Genomic DNA, 26,062 nt, shown 5'->3' with positions numbered 1-26,062 from the left:
TTCTCAAAGTGGGGTCCGGGGTCCTTGAGGGGGTTCCTTGGGGGGAAGGGGGGACTGGCTAAATGAACAGTTTCAACACTTGTAGGGTTAGGGTTTATTTGACAAGCCTCTATTCTGGGGGTCACCACTCTTTAATTTCAAATGGGGGTCTGCAGCAAATAGACTATATATAACTTTGGGCGATCTTGACTTAAACATTTTGACCACCACTGGTGTTTGATGGCACGTTGATAGCTGAACCATGGATAGACCTAATTTACCTGGTGGTGCTTGACCTTGTTTTAGGTTAATGACCTAACATCAAGTACAAGCTCACAGTGCCGCACTGCAAGCTTGTAAATCTTGACTACTGATTTTGAAGGCATTTGTAGAATCAGCCTCAGGTCTTAGGTTAATTGTCAAAAAGAACACATGACTGTTGATGTGCTCTTGACAAGTGACACCACTGTACTACAAACAAAGTATAAACCTGCTGTTTCTCAACATGGGGTCTGGGGCCCACTATAGGGCTCCAAACAGCTCTGTAATAACTCTGACAGTGTAGAAGATTGGACTGGGATGGGATCCCATAAAATGCTATTAAACTGGTTGCTGTAAGTTTTTGTTAAAGAGTTTAAGCTCTTCATTGATTACTATCACAATAGGTAGAGCTATTTAACACTTAGGCCTATTTCACCCCCCCCCCCCCCAAAAAAAAACCACAAAAAAAACCCAAAACAAAAACAAAACAAAAAAAAATCATTTAAGTTACAGTAGGCCTACCTTTTAAAAAGGTACTCATTCATTCATATTACTCATTGTTTAGTGTTGTCTTGTCATGACTTTAGTTTGAGAACTGATCATTTTAATAAAGTTAAAAGCTGCCCCTGACCCTGACTCCCTGTGTTGCAGATTTGGAAGTGGAACTCTGAAACAGACTTAGAACTAAGACAATTTGGAACCCTGAAACAGTCTCAAATTTGGAACTCTATTTAGTCTCTCTAAAATGTTTAGATACAGGTAGTTCCATGTCTGTCGTTAGCTCTAGTCCATAGCGTTAGAGGAGTTCTCCGCTGCTATGGACCAGAGGCAGTCAGGCAGAGCTACTCTTTCGTGAGAGTTGAGGATTTTACAGTGCAGAACTGCAGATTTGGAGCGCTGCGCCTTTAAACGCGCACACACAGCAGCAATGTACGGTCCACTGGCCACGTTGGGTTCGTCCTCTCTCTCTCTCTTTCACACTCTCTCTGCTCCACACTCCGGCTTCCATAGTTTGGATCACTATTTATTCAGCTGTGAATGATCATCTCGCCAGTCGCCAGTGGATTTCAGTGACCTGCGGGGGATGACACAGACACTCATTCACTGCGCTTTAGAAAGTTACAAAGTGAGGAGGGGGAAAAGAAAGTTTTGAATGAAGATTCTCCACACGCGAAAAAGTGGGAACTGTAAAGTTAGTAAAGGGGGGCAGTAGCCAGGCAGTTCAGTTCAGTGAGAGTTCGGGGGTCGTGCAGGCTATCGGATCTGGACTGGAGCTGGCTTTTATAAACGGAACACACGACACAGCATCCTGTCCTGTCCTGGTGAGCCGAGCGTTTTATTTGTTTTCTTTTGTCCCGGTTTTAAAAGGACGTGCGTGAAAGTTGTTCACAGTCTCAGACAGACAGTATAGGCTACGGGAGAACAGCCGCACTTCAACTTGGACCACGTACGTCAGAATAATAAAACCCCGTGACGGGACTGAGTGCCGCCTGGGAACTAGAACTTGTGGATATCTGTCTAACTTGTTGTGACTTTTTAGTTGTATTGTTATTTTACCAAAGTTTTGCTTTGTGATTATTTACTACCGTAACTCGAGCAACCTGCACAGTGTCCTATCTTTTTTTTCGTCCAAGATGGATAAATACGAGGATTTGGGTCTCGAGGCGAGTAAATTCATTGAAGACTTGAACATGTATGAAGCGTCCAGAGACGGCTTGTTTCGCATGAAGAGAGATGCGGGAAACAACCCGGACTTCGAGGAGACCCGCAAAGTGTTCGCCTCCAAAATGACCAAAATCCACATGCAAAAGCAACAAGAAGAAATGGCCAAGAACTCCTTGGCGTTGAGAATGAACGGCGGCCACAACAGCAGCAGCAGCAGCAGCGGGTATTACACCAAAGACCGGCCGCCCATCAACAGCTACAGACAGGCGGGTGAGACGACGGCCAAACCCCCGATACTCTCCGGGCCGGTCCCGGGCACCGTGGTGGGCGGGGCTGGGGGCCAGTACGCAGCCTATGACGCCCAGAAACACCACCCGGCCGCCCAGACAGAGCTGCCGGCCAGCAGGGCATACGGCTACGGAAACAATTACGATAACAAGGAGCGCTTTGAGACACATTCTTACCACCAACAGCAGCACCACACCCCGACTCCCAGCCCCCCCGGCCCAGGAAACGCGCCCCACCACCACAGCGCGGCCAGTCACCCTCTCAGCCCGGCGCCTGGTGCTGCCTGGGCCCCTTCCAGGGGAAGCCAGCCCTCGCCGCCATCGTCTGGCATAGCCTCTCCTCATGGGTCTGGGAGCAGCAGCCCCTCTCATCAGCAGCAGCAGCAGCCCCAGCGGCTGTCTCCATCTCCATCTCCCTCATCATCATCATCCAGAAACATCTCCCCGTCTCCAAGCTCCACCGGCTCCAGCCAGAGCCAGAGCCGGGCAGTCACCCCTCCGGTGAGGATGAGTCCTCCCTCATCGGTGGCCGGCTCCCTGGCCAGGGCCTGGGGAGGAGGAGGAGGAGGGGGAGAGCCGTCTGGCCCGGTGGGGAAGGCCGACCTCATCTCCAGCATGCCTCTGAGTGACCTCCACCATCACCAGCCTTCCACCAAGGTTGTTATGGTCACTGTAATATGGGGTACTTGCATGGGGGTGAGATTCAAAAAGGCGATCTACAAGCTCACAATGCCTCACACATCGAGCTGTGAGTGTGTTGTGAGCTTGTAGATCAGCTATTTTCGCTGTTGACAATTTCTTTGGACAACAGGGCTTAAACGCACACAGCTAATTGACTTATGAATGAAATATTGACAGATGAAAACTAAGGACAATATCCCTGCTATGATTATACTTCGTTTTGTAAATACAAAAAACTGTTTCAATTGTTTTATTTGTTAAAGCCTCAATTAATTCTATGTAAGTAGTTAACTAAAACGTTCTTCCAATTCCAATTTTTTCATTACATTTCAGTTTTAACCATAATAACCCTGCCTTCCACTCAGCCCACGTCAGCAACACCATCCGCAGCGACCTACTCTCCACCTTCCACGGCCTCCAGGCCCTCCTCTGCCAAACAGAACGGCCTGGCACAGACCTCCGTCTCCCTGGCTCACGCAACAGCAGCAGTGCCATCATCACCATCATCATCTTCTGTCCGTCCCACCATGCCCTCTGAATCCCGGGTCCCAGTAGCAGCCACAGCCTTGGCCCCCGGATATGTCATTAGCCCGGGTCCGGGTCCGAGCCAGGTGGCCGCCTCCGGTCAGGAGTGCCGCACTGAGCCCGAGGGCTCGTCTCCCTCCACCTCCAGGCCTGTCAAGCTGCCCTGCCAGACTCTCCACGTGCAGCAGCCCGAGCAGGGGCCGACCGCCGCCGAGATCAAACTGGAGGCCATCACTGACCGCCTGGAGAAGGAGATGGATGCCCAGCCCAGGGCCGACTACTTCGGTAAGATTCTTTTTTTTTACAGCTGAGATTAACAAGGGCCCTCTTGTCATCATCAGCTGGGCTGACTGAACTGGAGTACTTAATGCATGAGAGACCCTGCCCACCCACAGCTCGGCACGCCAATGTTAATTTTGACATCAACCCACGCGCGCGCGCCGCGCACACACGCACACACACACAGGAGAATTGTCCTCACAATGACTTTTGCTCAATTTCTATTGTGCTTGTGGGGACAATTAGCCCCCACACGTATAGTGATAAAAGCACACACACATTCCCCTATAGCCTTCCCTGTCTTTCACATACACACCGTGTATGTCACAAGGTTCTGTAGACAGATTATATGACACTGCTGTGGATGTGTGCCAACATACATGTATGTATGTATGTTCAGGATTTATCTGTCTGTGTTCTTGATGGCTGACATGATATATACCAGCCCTTTACACTCCAGCAAGCCTGAGCTCTCTGTCTGTCTGTCTCTGTCTGTCTGTATTTGTCTCATCTTGTTCTCCTCAAATCTGTCTGTCTCTCTCTGTGTGTATGTGAATGTAATAAAGTGTTTAACAGTAGACACTGCCAGTCTAGGAGAACATGACAGACTGCAGGTGTGGCAATAACTACTCTCATTAGTAACTGGCTGTTGATCCCTGGCCTTTTGTTGCTGTTGTTTTTTGTTTTCTCCCCGAGATGCACTGTTTTGTAACTCGTACATACTCAGAGTTACAAATGAACAGTGAAGATGTGACTGGAAGAAGAAAACAAAATGCGTATGTGCGCTCGCGTTCGCTTGGCTGGCGCTGCTACTCGCTTTCCAAATGACATCACATTCACCGCCACAGACCTGCGCTTGCACATTCCACATCATTACCCTTTATTATGTGAGCATGCCATGCATGTGTGCACACATGATCACACTGTACGTACGCGCGCACACACACACAACCCACACACATGCAGAGAGAAGGGAATGTAGCAATAAGACTATCATGATACCACCTGTTGGTGTTGGATGGATTAAGCCATAGCCATACAAGGGAGGCTTTATGATTTGCAGGCCTTTTGTTTTGTTTTAAAATTTAAATTTTTGGGGGACAAAAAGTGCAATGTGTTCATAAACTATACTTCTGCTTCTCCAAGAGCCGTTTCCTCTTTATTTTCCCATCTTGTCGTTTCATCATCCTGGGAGAAGCTAGTGTTATTATGATTTAGTTTCTGTGATGTGTAACCTAGATGCAACTATACAGTACATACATGTCGGCAGCAGTAACAAATGTAAATATTGTGGTTGCCTGCTGACTGTATGGGCAACAGGGGTGGTGGCTCTGTGGCTCAGGAGGTAGAGGGCCGTCTTGGAATCGTTGGAAGGTTCCCCCCTCCGGTTCCTCCTGGCCAAGTGTCCTTGAGCAAGACCCATTAGGACCTGGAATTATTTCATACTTTAGCTATTGAAAAATAGCAGATATACAAGCTCACAGCGCGCCACCGAGTGCCGTACTCTGAGCTTGTAGATCTGCTATTTTTGAAAGTTTTTGAAAATGTGTGCAAATCTTTTGAATATATATATTTCAATGCAAACTTTTGTAATTCAAATCTCTGCTTCTGACCTTTTTTGAGATGGGTGGTCTGTGGGAAAATACATGTAATTTTGGGGGTCCTTGACATGAAAAAGTTTGAGAAACACTGATTTAGAAGGATTTAGAAGACCTCTATAGAATCAGGTCAATATATTATTCAAAGACTTGTACACATTTCATCGATTTTCCAAAAATAGCAGATCGAACGGACAGAATGTTAGGTAGAGGAAGGTAGGGCCGGTTAGGAATGTACATCATCAGCAGAATCAGGCTTTTTATGGAAGGCCCCAATCAGTGTCCCCTGTCCAGCCGGGGCTGTAGTGCCTCATGTGAACACCTGCATCAGCTCTGTTCAGGCCATCTGGACTGTGTGTAATGAATGATAATGATAATGATAATGAATTTTATTTATATAGCACTTTTCAAAACAAAGTCACAAAGTGCTGCACAAGGCAGGATTAAAACATCATGTAACAAAGCAAAAAACAACATAAAAACACAGAAACACAGCAAAAACACAATACAAATTGAAACACAAATCATAAATTAAAAATGTGTACTATCACATCACTACAATTAAGAAAAAGATTTAGTAAATAAGTATGTTTTAAGCAATGATTTAAATAATGGCAGGGAAGTTGCTAACCTAATGTGCACTGGCAGTGCATTCCATAACTTGGGTGCTCGGGCGGCAAAAGCCCGATCACCTCGGGTAACTAGGTTGGTATTGTGGCCTTTCAAAAGGGCCTTCTCTGATGATCTAAGGGTGCGCCCTGGCTCATAAGAGGGCAGCATATCTAAAATATAGGTAGGGGCCAATCCATGTAAGGCTTTATAAGTGATTAATAGTACTTTAAAATCACATCTAGAGCTCACAGGTAACCAGTGAAGAGAAGCCAATATCGGGGTGATGTGGTCGCGTTTTTTTGTATTTGTGAGTAATCTAGCAGCAGAGTTTTGAATTAACTGTAGGCGGGATAGTTTTTTTTTGCTGAGACCGGAGTAGAGGGAGTTGTAGTAGTCAAGTCGTGATGAAATGAGGGCATGGATTACCTTTTCCAGGTCAGGGGCTAACAGAAATGGTTTGATTTTCTTGATGTTCCGCAACTGGAAATAGCAGGATTGTACAACAGTTGTGATGTGTTTATTAAATGACAAGTCAGTATCAAAAATCACACCCAGATTACGGGCTGCTGGTGTGATGTTAGCGGAGAGGGGACCAAGTTGTGAATGGAGGGAAATGGTTGAGCTGGGGGGACCAAAAATAATTATTTCAGATTTTGATGTTTGATGTCGGCAAGGCAGGTTAGAAGGCGGGACATGTTTCCGGAACCAGATGTTAGAGGGATGTAAAGTTGTGTATCATCAGCACAGAAGCTGGGTTTATGGTTTCAAAAGACAATATTGTGCATCTCCAATTCTGAATAATGGTGACAGGCCACGGTGGTCTGCTGACCCACCTGCTGTCCGAATACACACACGATCCCCAAGTTGTTGTTCTCCCTCCCAGCCGTTCGCCCTGGGTGTCTATCCAGCGTAAAGATAATCGGGGGTGAAATTATTTACTATTCTGTCCGTATCGTGACATAACTCGGACTGCGCTGAGTCGGCTCATGCGACCTTCGCAACGCTCGACATGGCTACTCGCTTGCTTTAGCTCGCTCGGAAGTGTCTCACGTGGATCAAGGTCGCCTGAGACGGCGCGCCTCCGTCATCTCCACCGTCAGCGCGGTGAGCGTGAGGTAGGGCGAACGGCCCGGGAGGGCGATTTGGGTCTTAAATTACATTTGTTGAGGTCTTAAAAAGGTCTTAAAAAGTCTTAAATTTTACTTTTAAAATGGTGCAGGAACCCTGTTTTAAGACTGGATGGGAATATACCAGTTGACAGGGAGCTGTTTATAATGGATAAAATAGAGGGGCCAACGGTGTCAATAACCTCCTTCAAGAATGAGGTGGGGATGGTGTCAAGAGAACATGAGGTGGATTTCATCTGATTTATTGTCTCCAGGAGTGTCACTAGTGAAATTTGTTGGAAAGTGGCAAGATGGGAGGCTAGTGGTGGACCATAATCAGGGGCTCTAGGTACAGGGGGGAGCTGCAGTCTTATTCCTTCAACTTTGTTTATAAAATGATGGAGGAACTCCTCACATTTTTCAGGGGAGGCCTCCAGAGGCTGGGTGGGCAGTGGATTGATAACTGAGTCAATGGCTTTAAACAGAACTCTGGAGTTATGGGAATGTGAGGAGATGAGGTTGGAGAAATAGTTATTTCTGGCCTCTTTGACAGCAGTCTGGTAACTAGCCATTAACACTCTAAGATGGTCATAAGATAAGATGGTCATAAGAGGAGGTGAGCCTATCTTTTTTCCATTTTCTTTCTACCTTTACCGGCTGACACGGTGCTGTAAATGTTGTAGTCCAATATGTCCATGGCTAACTCTGCCACGGACTTAGCTCTGATAACACAGTGCTTCATTGTTTAGTCCAGCGGTTCTCAAACTGGGGTTCGGGGACCCCCAGGGGTCCTTGCGAGGGGTTCCAAGTGGTTGGAAGTGAAATGTTGTTGACAGTGAAATGAGGAACAGTTTGATTTGAAACCTAGAACCCTATTTTATGCTTGGGCTATATATGAAAACGGCAAATCTACCGTGTAGATTTTCTATCGTTTTGAAAATCTTTCTCTCATGGATATCCCTGCTGGGACAGAATCCAGAATCGCAGCCAAGTACATATCAATTTGACGGGCCCTTGACAAAGAGAATTGTTTGAGAAGTGCTGTTTAGTTGTGTATCTAGTCGGCTTTCATGCGAGAACGTGCGTTTGCGTGGGCCTGGCATGTTGTGGACCAAGCAGACCAAGGCTGGCCTTCCATCCATGACCTTGGAAGAGAGTAATGTGCCAAAAGAAAGAGAGCGTGAGAGGAGGGATGTTGTGCTACTGGGTGAAGCAGCATCCTCCTCCTCCTCCTTCCTGTTGAAGGAATGTCCTACTGGAATGTCATGATCGTAACTCAAGGATGGCGTTCAATGAGCGCTCAGTTAGTGCGTCTGCTCTGTGTCACTTGTCACTAGGGGTGCAACAGTTATAATTGATTTTAGGGTCAACGTTCTTTCCTTATTTTCTTTATTTTGTTTTTACACTGTTAAAAATAGTATAAATTGGGGATTAAGTGGATAATCGTTGGTTAATTAGATAGCCTTGATACATGGATTTCTTGATGTATAAAAAACACGCACAAAGGATTTATCGAAAAACGTAAAGAAAATGATTAATACGCAAACAGGCGTAATAGAATCAGATACACTCGGACATGGGAGATTATGCACAATGTGCACTTGTAAAAAGTGTTTTTCAATTTAGTATAACACACACACACACACACACACACACACACACACACACACACACACACACACACACACACACACACACACACACACACACACACACACACACACTGTTCCTTTGTGGAGTTTCCCACAAGAGCATGGCTCATCCTCTGAGTCATCCTTTCATGCCAAAAAATAGCCTGCTTGATGGACAGAGGCAGTATTTTGGCCTAGCGCAGCGTGTGTACATGTTTCTCCTTCTCGCGCGTGACACACTGATAGAGTGTTGGCGCAGGCAAGTTGTTATCCAACAATGGGTTGTAAATCACCAGGGAAGACGTACTGTACAGTGTACACCTCTCACAAACAATCAAGGAGTGAAGAGGACGATTTCAACCAGTGACTCATTTTCATGTCAAGAACCCCCACATTTACATATACTGCCTCCCCCTGGCCAACCAGGGCGCCTGATGGAGGGGGAAGGAACTGGTTGGAATAACGTGTTCCTTCCAAGTGCTACGTCTAACCGGGGAAACTCCCCCCTGTCAGGTGAAAAGAAGCAACTTGGACTCCTCATGCATAGAAGGAAGCATGAGGTCAGTCCGTTGTCTCCCCAGGTTGGCAGAGGGAGTGTAGCACCCAGGATTACATTAGATAATTGACACCGGGTGAAAAATGGGTTGCAAAATCGTGGGATAAAAATGTAGAGGAAAAGAAAAAATTAACCCCCACATTTACAGTATTTGTGTTTAGTTGTGGAACGCCATATTAAGACCGCCATTTTAACATACCTCCGTACTCCCACCTGCCATTCGTCTCCATAGACTTCCATGTAATTGGGTGTGCACGGATCATGCACACCCATGCCTAGATAATGCACCACGTGTGTCCACATTGCTCACAGCTTTCAAACAAAAAAATCCGAATGGAAATCCGTTCAGGCATTCATGAGATAACAGCCACTATGTTTAACAAAGATGGCTGCCAAAATGGCTGCCATGCTTGAAAGATGGGGTTGCTATGGGGGTTAAACATGCAATTTCGCGATTGCTATCATGCCTACTCCATTTTTGGGGGTCAAAAAAATTTTTTGATTTTTTTTTTTTTTTTTTTTTTTTTTTTTAATTCTCGGGACTTTTTTTTTTTTAAATTCTCGGGACTATCGGGCCTGGCGGGGAAAGACATTGGAATAATCTCGGGACTATCGGGCCTGGCAGGGAATGAGTTAAAGCATTTCCGCCAGGGATCCTATTATTCAAAATATTTAACAATAATGTCAAGATTTTGTGTGTCGAAATCACAAGGTCTCTCCCTGACGAGATACTGTATATACCTTAGTTTGCACAAACCCACAGTAAAGGGCTTTGCACACAGGAGTGTTTTTTTTTTTTTGCCAATGAGTTTTTACCGCATGCGGAAAGACGCATGAATCGAACTGGATTCAATCGGGGGAAAAAACGCACTGCTGCAGCCACTTGTCGCACGGCAAATTCTGAGCCGGTATGCATGAGGTCATTACAGAATCATTGTATTCTTTAAAAAAAAGAAATTGTCTGTTTTTCCGCATGAATAATCACGCCTGTCTGCAAAGCCCTTAATGGTGGGAAGATAGGAGTTATGAGTCACAAGTTCACAACTGATACAGAAGTAGACCGGAAGGGAATAGGAATAGATAGAAATCATGATGGTCTAAAAAGCAGATTCTAGTTGTTCAACATTAACATCCTGTGTCCTTGAGCCCGCAGGGTCCTGATATGGAGGAAGGGCACATGGTGTTAGAAACACACATCTATATGTTTACACAATTTAACAGGGATTACAAATCCTTATAAGATTATGTACAGATGTACTGGGATGTGTTCCAAGTCTTGAGCACAATGCACCACTGTCCTGGGAGCCCTGGAGAAGAATAGCCGGTCGACAAGCTTATGAGCCATCGTTTTTCGCTATTTGAGAAATGTGTTTAAAGTGCGAGTGGTTAAGTGCCTGTGGGGGTTATAAATATATAACCAATGAAAAATGTTTGAGAGCTTGTGACCAAATATTAACTACGTTGGATCCATTGGAACACAGTTTATATTTTATTTGTTTCCCCCTGAAAAGTCTTGGACATTCCACTGTGACTATACAGTACAGTATACCTAGCTGTATAACATCTCTGTTGGGTGGACAGTCCACTCCAAACGGTTACCTTTCAGGATTCAAACAAAGAAATGGCAAAAGCAGCAGATCTGCAAGCTCAAAACCGTTACTTCGCGTCACGTTTCGAACTTGCAGATCTGCTTACTTTTGACGCTGTAGTATGATCAAGTAGGGCGTTCATATGCGAAAAACAAAATGCAAAAAGTTTGAATATGGAGATTTCTGTATTTCTGAGGTTTCTGTATATGCAGTATATACATAGGACTGGATCCCATCAGTCTGTCTGTCTGTCCGCCGTGCACCCTGCTCTGATTGGCAGAAACTGCAACTGGAGGTTCTGGGAAAATGAGTCCGCTGCCAACAGATCTGGCTGTACCAGGGGAGCAGCGAGGAATGTCTGGAGAATGGAGAGAGAGGAATTTAAGAAATGGAGGCTAGGATAAAAGGGGAGGTGGGGGGGGGGTTAGGGTCTGGGGGATTCCGATGAGCTGAGAGGTTCCTGCGGCGCGGCTGAATGGACGACTAGACAAACGAGAGACGTTTAGAGAAGGTTTTCTTGGAGGCCGTTGGTTCTTTTGTCCTTGGCTGTGAGAGCTGGAGTAGATTGGAAATTTATGACTGGATGGTTGCATGGTTGTGTGCAACACACGCACACACACACACACACATGCACATACGCACACACACACGCACGCAAACACACAAACACACACGTTTGTATTATTATAGTTGTGAGGACATTTTAGGACTGCAATTGTACGAATGCCATTGTTATTATTTTTTGTCACTAGGCTTTTGAGCTTGTCGATTTCGGGTGCGTGGCACCTGCGCACAACAAATGTCTAATTTATGCTCCGTCGTCAAACACCAAAAATAGATGATCTACAAGCTCACAACACACTGCATCTACAACCCGTTATAAACTTGTAGATTGGCTATTTTCTGCACATGGCTCCATCATACGAAGAAGTATGAATTAGGCTTGTGTATAAATCAGCTGTAACTCAATCCTTAACCCATAAACCTAACCTCTAACTGCCAAATCCTAACCGTAACCCGTAAACCTAACCTCTAAATGACTAATCCTAACCTTAACCCCAACCTCAATCTGTGCATAATTGTAACCCTAACTACCAAATGCTTTTTTTAACCATAAAGCAAATCCCATTTCTAATATGAGGCCCAGAAAAACTATCCTTAAAATTACTATTTTATTTCTCAAATTCTACTATCTATACTTGCCCTCACAAGTACAGTAATACTCAACACAGAGTGAGTATTACTGTGTGTCGCACGCACGCACACAGCTAGCTCCTGGCTCATAAAAGGCTGCCAGAGCAGGAGCCAGAAAACCCTGGGAAGAGTTAAGATGAAGCTTTCTTCTCCCCAGCCAGATGTGATCTAGTAATCCCTCCATCCAAACACTGCACTAAGCTGTGTGTGTGTGTGTGTGTGTGTGTGTGTGTGTGTGTGTGTGTGTGTGTGTGTGTGTGTGTGTGTGTGTGTGTGTGTGTGTGTGTGTGTGTGTGTGTGTGTGTGTGTGTGTGTGTGTGTGTGTGTGTGTGTGTGTGTGTGTGTGTGTGTGTGTGTGTGTGTGTGTGGACTCTGTTGTTGTTGTGGTGTTGCTGCACACACACGTGCACAATGAGTAAATGAGAATAATGATCAGTGACATGATGGCTCTTTTCATTACATTTCAGTGACATTTTTACACACACACACACACACACACACACACACACACACACACACACACACACACACACACACACACACACACACGCACGCACGCACGCACGCACAGTCGCACACACACACACCCCAGATGTTTCCCACCAGCTTTGTCAGTTTTGGAAGAGTCCCCCATCTCATGTGGTCGGTTGGTTGGCTACAGATGGGATTAATTCATGGATTTTTAAGGAGAGAATTTCTCTTTTCATCGCTCCGTTGTCAAAAGAACCAATAATCAAAGAGGGTGAAGAGGATGGTGGATGCTTTGGAGGAGCAATGGTGATAGAACTCTGTGCAGAACGGAGGGGTGAGGAGAGGGTTAGATCCTTTTATTGCCGTCTAGACCACGAATCCACTGGGAGCAGAGGAGAGTCTAAAGGAGAGGAGAGAAAAGGAAGAGGGGAGTGGAGAGGAGGAGAGGAAATGAAAAGCAGAATGGATGAGAGAGGAAAGGAGAGATGAAGAGGAAAAGAGTGGAGGAGAGATGAAAATAGTCCAAAGGAGAGGAAAAGAGCAGGGACGTGCAGAGAATGTTAGAGAGGCAGGGGCTGAAATTTCTAAAGGGCCTTTTGGTGAAAATATTGAAAATAGCAGTACTTGATACCACACAAAACTAAGCATAAAAAAGGCAAGAGGAGATGGATTTCCACACAGAGAGGGCAATTCTTTCAACATAAGATGCTGCATTCGAGTTCAGGAAATTCTCTTGAATGCCGCCTTCAGGTATGGCATGCAAACAGGGTATTTGCATTTCTTTCACCATAGTGAAAACTGCATTCATGGTCTGGAGAGGGCACTTTTTACAGACAGCTAAAAGGGTAGGGGCTCAAGCCCCCTTTCATGTCTATGTGTGCACGTGCCTGGAAAAGAGGGAAGAAGTGATGAGTGTAAACTAGAGGGGAGAGGGGAGGAGAATAAAGGATTGGAGAAGAGAAGAACAGAGCACCAGACAGACAGACAAACAGAGGGGAGTTTTGACAGCTGTAGAAAGGTGAGCAAGTGGAATGGGGGAGAACCGAATATTTGGCTTCTGCGTTTTGATGCCTTCTCTTTCTCTTTTTCTCTGTGTGTGTGTGCTGTGTAGCCGATTAAAGGCACAAAAAAGAGATTTTTCCCCGTAGAATGGTAGTGTTTTGCTATATGGGACCCTGGCCAGTGGTAGATTAGTTGTCGCCAGGCAGTGGCAGTTCAGCTGTGTGTGTTCCTCCTGAAACCAAGCTCCCGCATCAGGAAGTAACAGAGAGGAAGAATGTACAAATAAAAGCTATTTAAAAGTTCTGTATACGCAGAAATGCACCAGCGTACCCGATGTCACATGGCAGACAGGAGGCCATGCAGTGTGTGTGTATATGTGTGTAGTCTACATGTACTTGTATTACTATGCCTTTGAGGGTCAGATGTCCCCACAAATATAGTAGAATTTGAGGAATAGACATTGTGGGGACAGTTTTCCTGGTCCTCACGAGAAAACTGAGGGCAGAGGTGACCTACTTCTATCTTTTGGTGGGAACACAGCTTTAGGGTAACAATTCCAGCCATAACCATAAACAATACGCCCATATATAGGCATGTCACTGTGATTCAGACATAAACAAACCCACTGTATGGACAGCCATGTCACCATGATTCAGAACAAACCATAAACTAGAAAGATGCAATTGACCCTTTGTCAGCCTTCTGGTTGGTCCTGACTGACCAACCAGCAGGCTCTTTCTGCCTTGTTCCGCCCTGATTCCACCTTGTTTATGTTGAATTAGCCAAAACATAACTTTTGGATAAATAAAACATTTAAAAACATGCCCAGTCACTATACTGCACCTGAGATGAAAACCAAGTTTAAAATGAGAATTGAATGCACAGAATAACAATACGAATACGGATACGGAAAAACATGTTATTTCAATGTTAGTGGATGGAGACCACTATCATTGTCCAACCAAGACGCATCAACCAATGGGTGTGAAGAGGGGCGGGACGATGGGCGGGATTTGACAATGGGTCAATCGGAAATCAAGTGTGTGCCACCAAAACTGTGGGAGGTGTACCGCGGCAAAATAACGTTTATCTAGAAAGAATGAAAAGATGGATGGATGGATGGAAATTAAGTCGGACAAGTACTGCTAGTAACTGATATGAGGGATATATGCCAATATATTGGCATATACTAATGACATCAGGGGCATGAACATGAAAGGGACAGGGTCTGACAAATGCAGACATCTTCATATGGGCACAAAAGGGACACAGACAGACAGACAGACAGACAGACAGACAGACGTACTACAACAGGTATTCTGACAAAGCCCCCGGCGCTATGACGGATGGGCGATGTGTCGTACGTGTGAGGGCCAAAATCTAGTTTATGAAATCATCATCCTAAAACACTGCCGTCATCACACGTCCTCACAAGTCCTCACAAGTCCTCACAAGTATAGTAATACTGTGTGTTTTGCCAGTCTCTCTGCTCCTTTCCAGCGATGGTTGGAGCACCTTTCATGCAGGCCAGCAGACGAAGCCGGAATGGGACTGCCAGATGTTTAAACACTTAAGCCCTTACAGTATATACTTCACCGTACGACGAATAGGGGGAAATAGACGATCTATTTTGATCAGTGCCAGGTCGAATGGCTTCCACATTTTCTGGAAGTTATTTCGTGAATTCCGTTTGCAATGACGAATTTGCTCCATTCTAGCAATGGACAGCATCTCGTTGAGCCACCTCCTGAAACATGGGGATGATGGGAGACTACAAACCTACAATCCGACTGAATGCTACACCAGAAGTTAGCTATTACTGGACATTCCCAGTAGTGTCAGAGATCCCTCAGCAGTACCACATCTACAGTATCGCACATGTGAGAGATTAATGTGTAAATCCTACTGAGTTTAGTTTAGGAGTAGTGCAACCTCAGCAAATACTTTGAACTGAATCAGTGGATACAAAAGCTATGATCTACAGTCAGACAGTCCCTCCCCCCATCTGATATTGAAACGCCCAGGCATCCCTGAGATGACCAGTTTATCTGACTTAGATAGACCCCAAAGTTGAACAAAAGAGACCATCTTATTGTCCAGGTATAAATCCTTTTTACATATTTTGAAAATGTTTTGATAATAGTTTTTGGGTATATATTTCTGTCATGCCCAAAATGGGAAGCATGCCAGGGTGAAACTGGTTAAGAATGTGTGCACAGCATCCATAGACCAGCTTGTTTTACACACTGTAAAATGTAAAATCATGGCTCACACTGGGGGTCCCTCTCTGTGCATCAAAGTGCAGTGTGACCCAAAGCAAAACTTCATGGAAAACCTTAAATGTCGAACCTAAAAAACTAAACAAAGTGAATTCTCCAGCTTTACAACATTAGCCCCTAATTTAACTTGTGCTGCGTGCATTCCTGACATTTCTAAAATGCGCTGAGTGGTGTTAAATCCTCTACTGTTGCATTCTGGGAGGCGTGGTTAAATTAGGTAAATATAGCCCCTAATTGTGTGTTGTGTTACACTGGGCTGGGAGATGTGTGTGTGTGTGTGTGTGTGTGTGTGTGTGTGTGTGTGTGTGTGTGTGTGTGTGTGTGTGTGTGTGTGTGTGTGTGTGTGTGTGTGTGTGTGTGTGTGTGTGTGTGTGTGTGTGTGTGTGTGTGTGTGTGTGTGTGTGTGTGTGTGTGTGTGTGTGTGTGTGTGTGTGTGTGTGTGTGTGCACGAACTAACGCGTGATGTGAACGATACAGAGGGCTCATTGTGGACTGTCCAGGCTAAGCTGGACGGGCAGGTTCGAAGGAGGCCCCTCTCTCTGATTTGCAACCCCTGAGAAGTGTTTTTAATTTTTGCTACCTAAAACTGGCCTAGTGGGGATGTGTGTACAAAGTTTCACAGCAATCGGATGCTGTGTTCATAATCTGAGGCATTTTCTACAAAACGGGATACTCCTGCAAACTTTGGAAGCCAATCTAAATCAGGATGAAATGTGAAAAATCCGACAGATCTGTCTTGATCACATGACTATAGAGATACTTGTGCCGATTTGGATGATGTATGGACAACATTAAGAGTAGCATCAAAAGAACCACTAACCACTTCTAGACTGAGGAACTCTGACAGATTACTGTCATTACTTAAAGCTCTTTTAATAAAGTTAACTTTTGTAAGGCCCTTTTATATCACGTCTTTTGATTCAACTCTAATCTGTCAGATTTATAAGCTAGTTGACAGCTTATCTAGTGTTGCCAGTGATGATTCAAGTTGTCCCATTTCCCAGTTTTAATGTGTCTGCCATCATAATCACACAGTGATTCATGATCTCCACAGACAAACTGAAAGCTACTTCTCTCTCTCTCTCTCTACCACGAGGTTTTGGTTTCCTTGTAATTTTCTCTGTTGATTAGAACTTGATATTCCAAAGTAGTGTCCTTTATTGACTTGCATGGCATGCTGAAACAGGTTTCAAAGTGCAAGTAGGTTCTGCCAATATCATTACGAAACCAGGTTCTGCGTGACGTCAAAGTTTTATTTTGTAATGTTACATATTGTGTTTTTTTTTCTCGTAAATTAACACCCACTTTATCACTCTACAGCGTCACAAAAGCATCAAAAGTAGCGACGTGTTTTGAGCTTGTAGATCTGCTACTTTTATTGTTTTTGAAAAGTAACGGTGAATCCTGAAAAGTAACAGTTTTGAACATAATGAGGTTTCCACCCGAAACAGACAATATATAAAAATGTGTTTGTGTTCATGGTATTTGCAAAAAGAGTGACCTTGAGAGATGTTTCACCATGGCAAATAAGACACAGAGGAGACTATTTTGGAATATAAATTCCTAATCAATGTTGCAACTATTGAAGATATCGTGCAATGAGGAGATTGTGTGCACATCTGATTTTTCGGCAAGGTGCTGCATAATGTGCATATCAAGAAAGACGGGAATCGACCAAAAGGTCAAACACAGCCTCACACTGTGTTAAAGCTCCCAAACACATATTACTGGTGCAACGTTTTGTCCATCTAGGTCTTCATTGGGCAAAAAAATCATAATATTGCAGCTGTCGTGCAAAAATAGAGATATACGAGATGAGATATTTTATTTTATATCTCACCATCCTAACAAAGTGTCTAAAAGGGGGAGAAATAGAGGGGGGGGGGGGTGTGTGTGTGTGTGTGTGTGTGTGTGTGTGTGTGTGTGTGTGTGTGTGAGAGATGAGATATTTTATTGTCAGGGCTCGTGGTAAATCACAAAAATGTTAGCCGTGGGTCCATTTTTACACTCTCACAGGTCAACTCAGGACTCAGGGCTCATTATGGAAAGACAGAAATAGTATAAAAACTGAATTAAATTGAAACCTCCCCAAGAATGTGATGATTCAATGGTTCAATTTATGTGAAGCTAAACTTGTTGAACTGCGGTTTCTGCCTGTTAAAACACCTGGGAGACGGGACAGAGAAAATGCACAATTATCATGGTTTCGTAAGATAGTTTTATCTAAGTTGCGATATAACGCAGCGCTGTTTACTTCTCTTTATTCCCTTTTAATTATACATACATTGTTTTGTTTTGACTGTTTTGTGTCTGTTTTTTGGCAATGTAAACGTACGGTATGTTTTCTCATGCCTTTAAACTTTGTTTAAAGCCCCTTTGAAGAGAGTAAAGACTGTATACGTACAGTATGTGACCAATGGTAACATACTGCAGGGGTCTTCAACGTTTTCAGGCCAAGGACCCCTTAGTTGAGAGAGATGAAGCAGGGACCCCCACAAGCTTTTCATAGAATCCATATAGTTTCATCATTTGATGGCACAATCATCAGTGTATTTTGGATTCATGTCAATTTGTGTTTTCAGATATTTAACCACTTGAACCGTCAATACTTAATAAACTTGACCTTTCACTCTATACTTAGTCATGCTGTAAAATGATTATCTCATTTGGTTTAAACTAACACTCATGGTCCCTCAGTGTAAATACAGTTGTAACTCACATACTCTTCATGTGTACACTGTATACATCTTTCATCTCCGTTTCCTACCCTTCTCCTTTGTTTTACGGCTGCATTCCTTTTCAGTCGGTGCGTCAGACAGCTGCCGTGTATTTATTTATGTATGTGTCTGTGTCTGCAGAGGTGGTGAGGTGACGGAGTACATTTTTACTAGTATGTCAATCTTCTGATACATACTATACTTCAGCTCCAGTGCCCCGCTACATCTCAGAGGCAATAATTGTACTTTTTTCTCGCTACAATTATTTAAAAACTTGGTTACTAGTTACTTTGTCTTTTGGGTGTCTTACTAGTAGATTTAGATTATTATTACAAAACGTATATATCAAATCAAATCAGTTAACCCTACTTTTGAAAGATTTTGACACATTTTGAAAACGTATTAAATGGACTATACTGCATTATAGTGAGTACTTTAACATGATAACTGGCAGCAATATTTGAAGTGTGTTCTGTGTGCGTGTGTGTGCGCATGTGTGCTTGTGACCCTAGGATGTTATCACTTTCACAGGACAGAATTCTCGCGGTGTTCATTAAGTAAATAGCTCAATATTTCCCGTCACAGCATGCTAACCAGCTTCCTGACAGTAATGAAGTGTTGTTGTTTTTTTAAATCTTTTTCCATTCCATTGTGTATCGTTTTAATCAGCCTTATCACATCCTCTCTGCCCCCACACTTCCCTTCATCTGACTAATAATAATACTATAATACTGTTTTGTAATGTGTGAGTATCTCTGTATTTCTGACTTCACATCTGTCATAGCAGCAGATACAAAAAAGGGTCTAAAGGCCAATTTATCCTTTGAGCAATAAGTGTCGACCGAAACCTCACACTGTATGTTTGATTGATTGACATGATTATTAACAGTACAGGTAGTACAATCAAAGAGTCTCAAAGGGAGTGAGATTTGAACTTTCAGCTTTGGGTTTGGGGTCCCATGGTCTCTGAACGCCACGGAATAATATAGATATTTGATTAAACCAGTCGGCTTATGCGAGAGGTAGTTCCGCCGTGCATCACAGGCCAAGGGAGGCGTCGTCAATTTTTACTACCTGGCGGTACTAAGGTCCACCCTCGTCTGTGACCTTTCTTTTTTCCAGGGTTACGTCACGTGACACCCTGGTTGGAGGTCCTCCGCCATCACTTTCGTTGCACGACACGTTGGTCGACACGTTCTGCTCAAAGCAACAGCTGTCCTTAAATAGCTCTACGTCCTCCCGGTGGGGGCTCCTCACTGCCAGGTGAGGCAGTAGGATACAGCAGCAGTGACACACGTGTGGGGGAGGAATCAATTTGCATAACGACTAAATTGGGGAGAAAATGGATGGTTTAAAACAGGATTTTCCAAACCTTTTTTGGCTCAGGGCACCCCTTTAAAAAAAAAAAGATCATTTGAGGCACCTCTACATTATATTCATAATTTTCACTCCCAGCACCTTTATATTTATGGCATATTTTACTATTACCTTTAGCATAACAGTATGATCCAACACATTTTTTATCAAAACTTTGATTGGATTGGAAAAATATTTAACTTTTTGTCATTAATTATTATAAGATGATGACAACATCTGAATGAATTTGTGTTTTATTGAGTAAATCACATTACTTGGCACCAGCGCTGCATTTAATAACTTATCTGGGCATAGGAGGCATACTGGTATGAGGCTCATTCCAAATAATATCACATTATGTCGTGGCACCCCTTATCGAGGCACTGCCGTTACGGCACCCCAGGGTAAAAAAGCAATAGCTACCTGTGACTTTGACTATGTGTTCCTGAGCATATCTCTACAAGCCTGAGTTATACTTAAATGCGAGTGGGTGGTACGCACAGAAAATTGGCCGATCTACAAGCTCACAACACATCGCGCTGTGACATGTTGTGAGCTTGTAGATCTGCTCATTTGTGCACATCTAAGTATAACTGTGGATTTTCCTCAGTAATGGACGTTTGGATGTATAGTCTACAGCTGCAATAGTGTGTAATGAGCTGTTTTCATGTACACATGCATGTGTATGAGTCATAAGTGGTTATTGTGGGGGACTGTGTGTGTGTGTGTGTGTGTGTGTGTGTGTGTGTGTGTGTGTGTGTGTGTGTGTGTGTGTGTGTGTGTGTGTGTGTGTGTGTGTGTGTGTGTGTGTGTGTGTGTGTGTGTGTGTGTGTGTGTGTGTGTGTGTGTGTGTGTGTGTGTGTATAAATGTTCTCACAAGGAAAGAGAGATGGAAGGGGGAAACCTGTAACTCTTCAAGGGTTTCATCGCTAGCTTCAGTGTTGGCTCTAGGCTACGATCAGTGTTTGGAGTTGCAGTAATCTAGCAGTGAGGGTGAATTAGTTCATGTCAGGTTAAGGCCTGAGTGCAGTCAACGGTTGAACGGAACAAGATGAAATGTCCTAAAATAAAAGTTATACAGCCCTGTGTGTGTGTGTGTGTGTGTGTGTGTGTGTGTGTGTGTGTGTGTGTGTGTGTGTGTGTGTGTGTGTGTGTGTGTGTGTGTGTGTGTGTGTGTGTGTGTGTGTGTGTGTGTGTGTGTGTGTGTGTGTGTGTGTGTGTGTGTGTGTGTGTGCACTTGTACTTGCCAAATAACCCCACAGGTATAGTAGAATAGACCAGGGGTTCCCAAACCTTTTGGGCTCAGGGCACCCCTATAAATATTTTTTCATCCGAGGCACCCCTACATTATATTCATAATTTTCACTCCCAGCACCTTATCTTTAAAGCATATTTTAGTGATTATGTTGCGTGGAAAACATTGAGATAACTGAAAATAACTTTTACTTCAAGTTTTAAATGATACTAAATATATTTTTTCTCGCGGCACCCCTGGACTGCCTTCACGGCACGAACACAGGGTGCCCCGTCACTCACTTTGAAAACCCCTGGCATAGACACTTGTGAGGACACTTTTCTCGGTTCTTACAATAGAAATGGTTGTTTTATGGTTAAAGGGGAGTTACTGTAGCCTAGGCTTACAATAAGGAAAAGATTCTGGGTGGGGTTATGGTTAGGATTGGATATTTAGAGGTTAGGATTAGGGTTTGGGGTTGGAATTATGGCTGATTTTAGACTTAGTTGCGCGCCAATGTCGTGCACCGAAAGCGCAGTGCCGATGTGGTGTGAGCTTGCAATTCCTTGGAGCATTTATGACATGGTCTGTCCTAAAATGTTGATGTGGTTTAGTAATACAGACGTGTGTGTTGTGTTGCAGGGATGTGTGTGAAGTGTAACAAGGCGGTGTATGGAGCCAGCCAGGCCTGCCAGGCCATGGGCAGCTTGTACCATGACAGCTGCTTACCTGCAGCGCATGCAGTAAGTACGCACGCACGCACGCACGCACGCACGCACGCACGCACGCACACACACACACACACATACACACACACACACACACACACACACACACACACACACACACACACAGAGAGACACAGGCGTATACACACTCGGGCATTCACCAAATATTCGAATATCAAAGTCACTATTCGACGTTGTTCACCGAAGTCGAATATTCGCTTATTTTTTTTGTCTTTAAAAAAATATATATATCTTCATGGTTTATAAAGCTTGGCTAGATAGGAAGTCATAAGAACCCTGACAAGCACTTGGAATTGTAGGTATTACATTTAATGTGACTCGGTTCCGCAGATAAATATTGTGAAAATAGCAGTACCCCAAATAACCCAATATTTGACAGTTTGTCCAGTCCTGTGGAATATTCAACTATTCGAATACTTTGAGGTCGAATAATTCGAATATTAAAAATCACTATTCGTGAATGCCCAACACACACACACACACACACACACACACACACACACACACACACACACACACACACACACACACAGAGAGACACAGGCGTATACACACACATACACAAACTCTTACAACAAAGCATACAAACAAGTAGAGATACACAAAGAGGCACATAGAAGAACATTAAGTAGGTCAGAGCGGCTTACTGTAGGTATCGGCCGAGAATGAGGGTGTCACTGTCTATCCCCTTGTCAATTCCCCCTGGGAGATGGATTGCTGAGCTGGAGCTCAACAACATCATCAGCTCCTGCACCTCTTAGTTACCCAAGCTGTACTACTAATACGCTGAGTTTGCACTGCCTGCGATCGAACCCAGGACTTTGCGGACACACACACACACAAGCACACAGAGAAAAAACACACACATACAGCTTCACTCTAAACCAGGCGTCTTCAACAGGGGGTCCGGGACCCCTAGGGGGTCCCCAGAGTTACTACAGGGGGTCCTCTAAATATTTGAGTGATAGAAACCTTTTTTTACTCCTTTTTTATTTTAACCACTTGAACCCCAGTGTCCATATTCTGAGAACTTTAGTCAAAAATAGCAGATCTACAAGCTTGTAGATCATCTATTTTCGGCTAAGAGGTTTGGTGTAGAGGCGAAAAAGAGCAGACTAAGTACAGAGTGAAAGGTCAAGTTTATTTTGACGGTTCAAGTGGTTAAATATCTGAAAACTCACATTGACATGAATCCAAAATACACTGATGATTGAGCTGTCAAACAATGAAACTATGGAATCTATGAAGAGGTTGTGGGGTCCCTGCTTCATCTCTCTCTCAACTAAGGGGTCCTTGGCCTGAAAACGACCTCTGCTCTAAACTTTAAGTGACATGCTCTGTCCTTTAATACTCTGGTTGTGTGGCCTCCTGGTTATAACGGCTCGACACACCCCCTGTTGGGGTTTTCGGACTCAGAGGAAGTTGTACCTTGTTACCCCTGTCACCCACCGCTGCCCCGAGCGGCGATCCCACAATCAGCCGTGGATAAGAGAGGGAGGCGTGTAGCGCTGGCTGGCTGGTGTTTGGTTTCTGGGTGTGTCGGTCATTCCTCCGGCCCACACAAAGAGCACTGAGCTGGGAACCACACGGCAAACATGGCTGCATAATGGCTGCTTTCTAGAGAGCAGGAAAACACCGCCTCAGTCACCTGATGAACACACTGCACCAAATGACCAGTTTGCTCATCCATACTTTTTCATTCATTTATTCATACACTCACACACACTCATATCAGATTTTCATCCCAATGATTTTATTAGTTACAGTATGAGCCAGTGGTTCTCAAAGTGGGGTCCGGGGACCCCACGGGTCCATTTCGTTTATTTTGTACACACACTCAGAGTTATGGGGGTCTGTGGCCTAATGATTACCTCTCCTCTCCTGATCCCTCTCCCCTCTCTCTCTCACTGATACAGCTCTGATCTGACATCATACACAACAGAAAACGTTGTCTAACAAGGCTCATTAGCACTGCTGACGTCTGAAATCTCCACGTATATATTACCATGTGTCCATATTTGGGCACGAACGGCCAACTTGAACTTTTATGTCGATTATTGTATTCATTGTATTAGGCTTTGACAAAATGCTGAACTATTGTAATGAGTCCCCTTTTGTTGTCTGTCATTCTGTGCACACATACATCACAGTCTGTGAATGTGTCCACCACAGAGTGCTTAAAAATATGGCTCCCCTAGCTGGCCTTGTTCTGTCTCAATTCATGTAATTGACTCATGGTGTCAGTGGATGATTGAGTGGTGGAACTATCACATGCACAGACACATTCTTTAGGCTCCAGGCTTCAGTGCTCTGATAAGGCTTTGGGTTCCTGGACTATTTCAGCTCCAGCCAGACCACACCAACCCTGACAGCTGATCACATGGAAGGCTGTCCCTGAGCTAGTGCTAGAAGACGCACTCTTGATTTGTTTTCTTTCTTGCATAATCTGCTACTTTTGATACTACAAGTTAGGGCATTCACCAAATATTCGGATATTCGAATATCAAAGTCACTATTCGACGTTGTTCACCGAAATCGAAATATTCGCTTTTTTAAAATGTTTTATTGTTTTGTCTTTAAAAATACTGCATATATGTTTCTTCATGGTTTATAAAGCTTGGCTAGATAGGAAGTCATAAGAACCCTGACAAGCACTTGTAGGAATTACATTTAATGTGACTCGGTAACACAGATAAATATTGTGAAAATAGCAGATCTACATGCTCACAACGCCTTGCGTTGCGAGGCGTTATAAGCATGTAGATCGGCTATTTTCACAATGTTCGCCTCTTGCTTACTTAATATTTGACAGTTTGGCCAGTCCTGTTGAATATTCGACTATTAAAATACTTTGAGGTCGAATAATTCGATTACTAAAAATCAGTTCACTATTCGTGAATGTCCTAGTTGGTAATGTAACTTTCTAACGCCGTCCGCACTGGTTCTTCTGGCAGCTGAAGTTATCTCAAAGACAGTGTTTTCTCTGGCAGGAAGGTGGGACGGCTCGCCAGTCTGGATGAGTCTGACCACCAATTAAAAAGCCCCTCCCCGACCATGTGGTGGGGTATGTGTGGCACGGTGATGACCCCAGTCCAGGCTCATTATTCTGCACCCACTCTGACCTCAGCGCACGCATGCACGCACGCAAACACACACACGCGCGCACATGTGATTAAACACCAATCTCCTCCTTTTTCTGTCCTCCTCTTGTCTTGTATGTGTGTGTGTGGGGGGGGGGGGGCATGCTGAGAGACCACTGTTTAGTCTGTGATCGTGTGTGTGTGTGTGTGTGTGTGTGTGTGTGTGTGTGTGTGTGTGTGTGTGTGTGTGTGTGTGTGTGTGTGTGTGTGTGTGTGTGTGTGTGTGTGTGTGTGTGTGTGTGTGTGTGTGTGTGTGTGTGTGTTGCGTGCGTGCGTGCGTGCGTGCCGTCTCAGTCTGCGTGCAACGAAACGTGCGTGTCAGCAGATTAAAAGAGGCAGCGATCGGTGAGAGGGAAAGATAATGACATCTTCAAACCGGGAGAGAGAGAGGACGGCGTGCGTGCGTAGTGTATGCAGCCCTGCATACCTCTCATAGCTGTCTCCCATGTGAGGGCTGAGGGCACGGGGGCTGCAGCCCGGCCCCCCAGGGGGGCTGCTGCCCGGCCCCCAGGGGGAGAGCATCCTGGCTGGGGAGGAATGCAGGCATAGAGGCCCCTGTGTGGAGGCCGGGCTCCTGGAGGACACAGGGTGTCTGTTATGTCAGCTGTGGGCCCCAAGAGACACACACACACACACACACACACACACACACACACACACACACACACACAGGCCACTGTCTTGCAAGGAATCTCCCCTCCTCAAATCTTCACTGACCTTCACGCTTGTTGAGTTCCATAACAAAGACTTTATGTCCGTGAGCCCCCCCCCACCGCACCTCCCCTATAGACTCCATCTCCTATCACCCCCACCTCCAGCTACACCCTACCACCCTACCACCCTCCTCCCAAGGTGCCACTGAGGAACGATGAAAATGAGTAGAGGAGACATTCCGTGTGTGTGTGTAAAGGGGTCTCGGCAGGGGGGCTTTCTCCTCCGGCTTATCATTGACTGCCCGTGGACAGTTACTAGACTGAGAATAACCCACCCTAAACCCTCTCAGCCCTGCGGAAGCCTCACACTGATTAAGACCTGTTTGTAAGAGGGGGTGGGGGAGGCTGGTTTATGAGCTAATCTACCAAAACAATCAACTGGAGCGGGTACAAGGCCCGTAGAAGGAGACAGAAAGCTATAGGTTGGAGAAGAGAGGC

General features: G+C 44.7%; 1 protein-coding gene across 1 annotated transcript in view; it reads left to right on the top strand.

Annotated features, from left to right (window-relative positions):
- Positions 1-748: 748 nt before the first annotated feature.
- Positions 749-26,062, top strand: part of limd1a (LIM domains containing 1a) — a 48,237-nt gene continuing 22,923 nt past the window's right edge. The window contains 4 exon segments of the mRNA XM_080750384.1: positions 749-2,849; positions 3,239-3,683; positions 21,665-21,745; positions 21,748-21,765. Coding sequence (XP_080606510.1) covers positions 1,875-2,849; positions 3,239-3,683; positions 21,665-21,745; positions 21,748-21,765 — 1,519 coding nt within the window. The 5' untranslated portion in view covers positions 749-1,874.

This window comes from Nannobrachium achirus (assembly GCF_963921795.1).
Source record: "Nannobrachium achirus genome assembly, chromosome: 2".
Lineage (NCBI taxonomy): Eukaryota > Metazoa > Chordata > Actinopteri > Myctophiformes > Myctophidae > Nannobrachium > Nannobrachium achirus.
The sequence above is the reverse complement of the archived record's forward strand: the minus strand, read 5'-3'. Positions and strand labels throughout refer to the sequence as shown.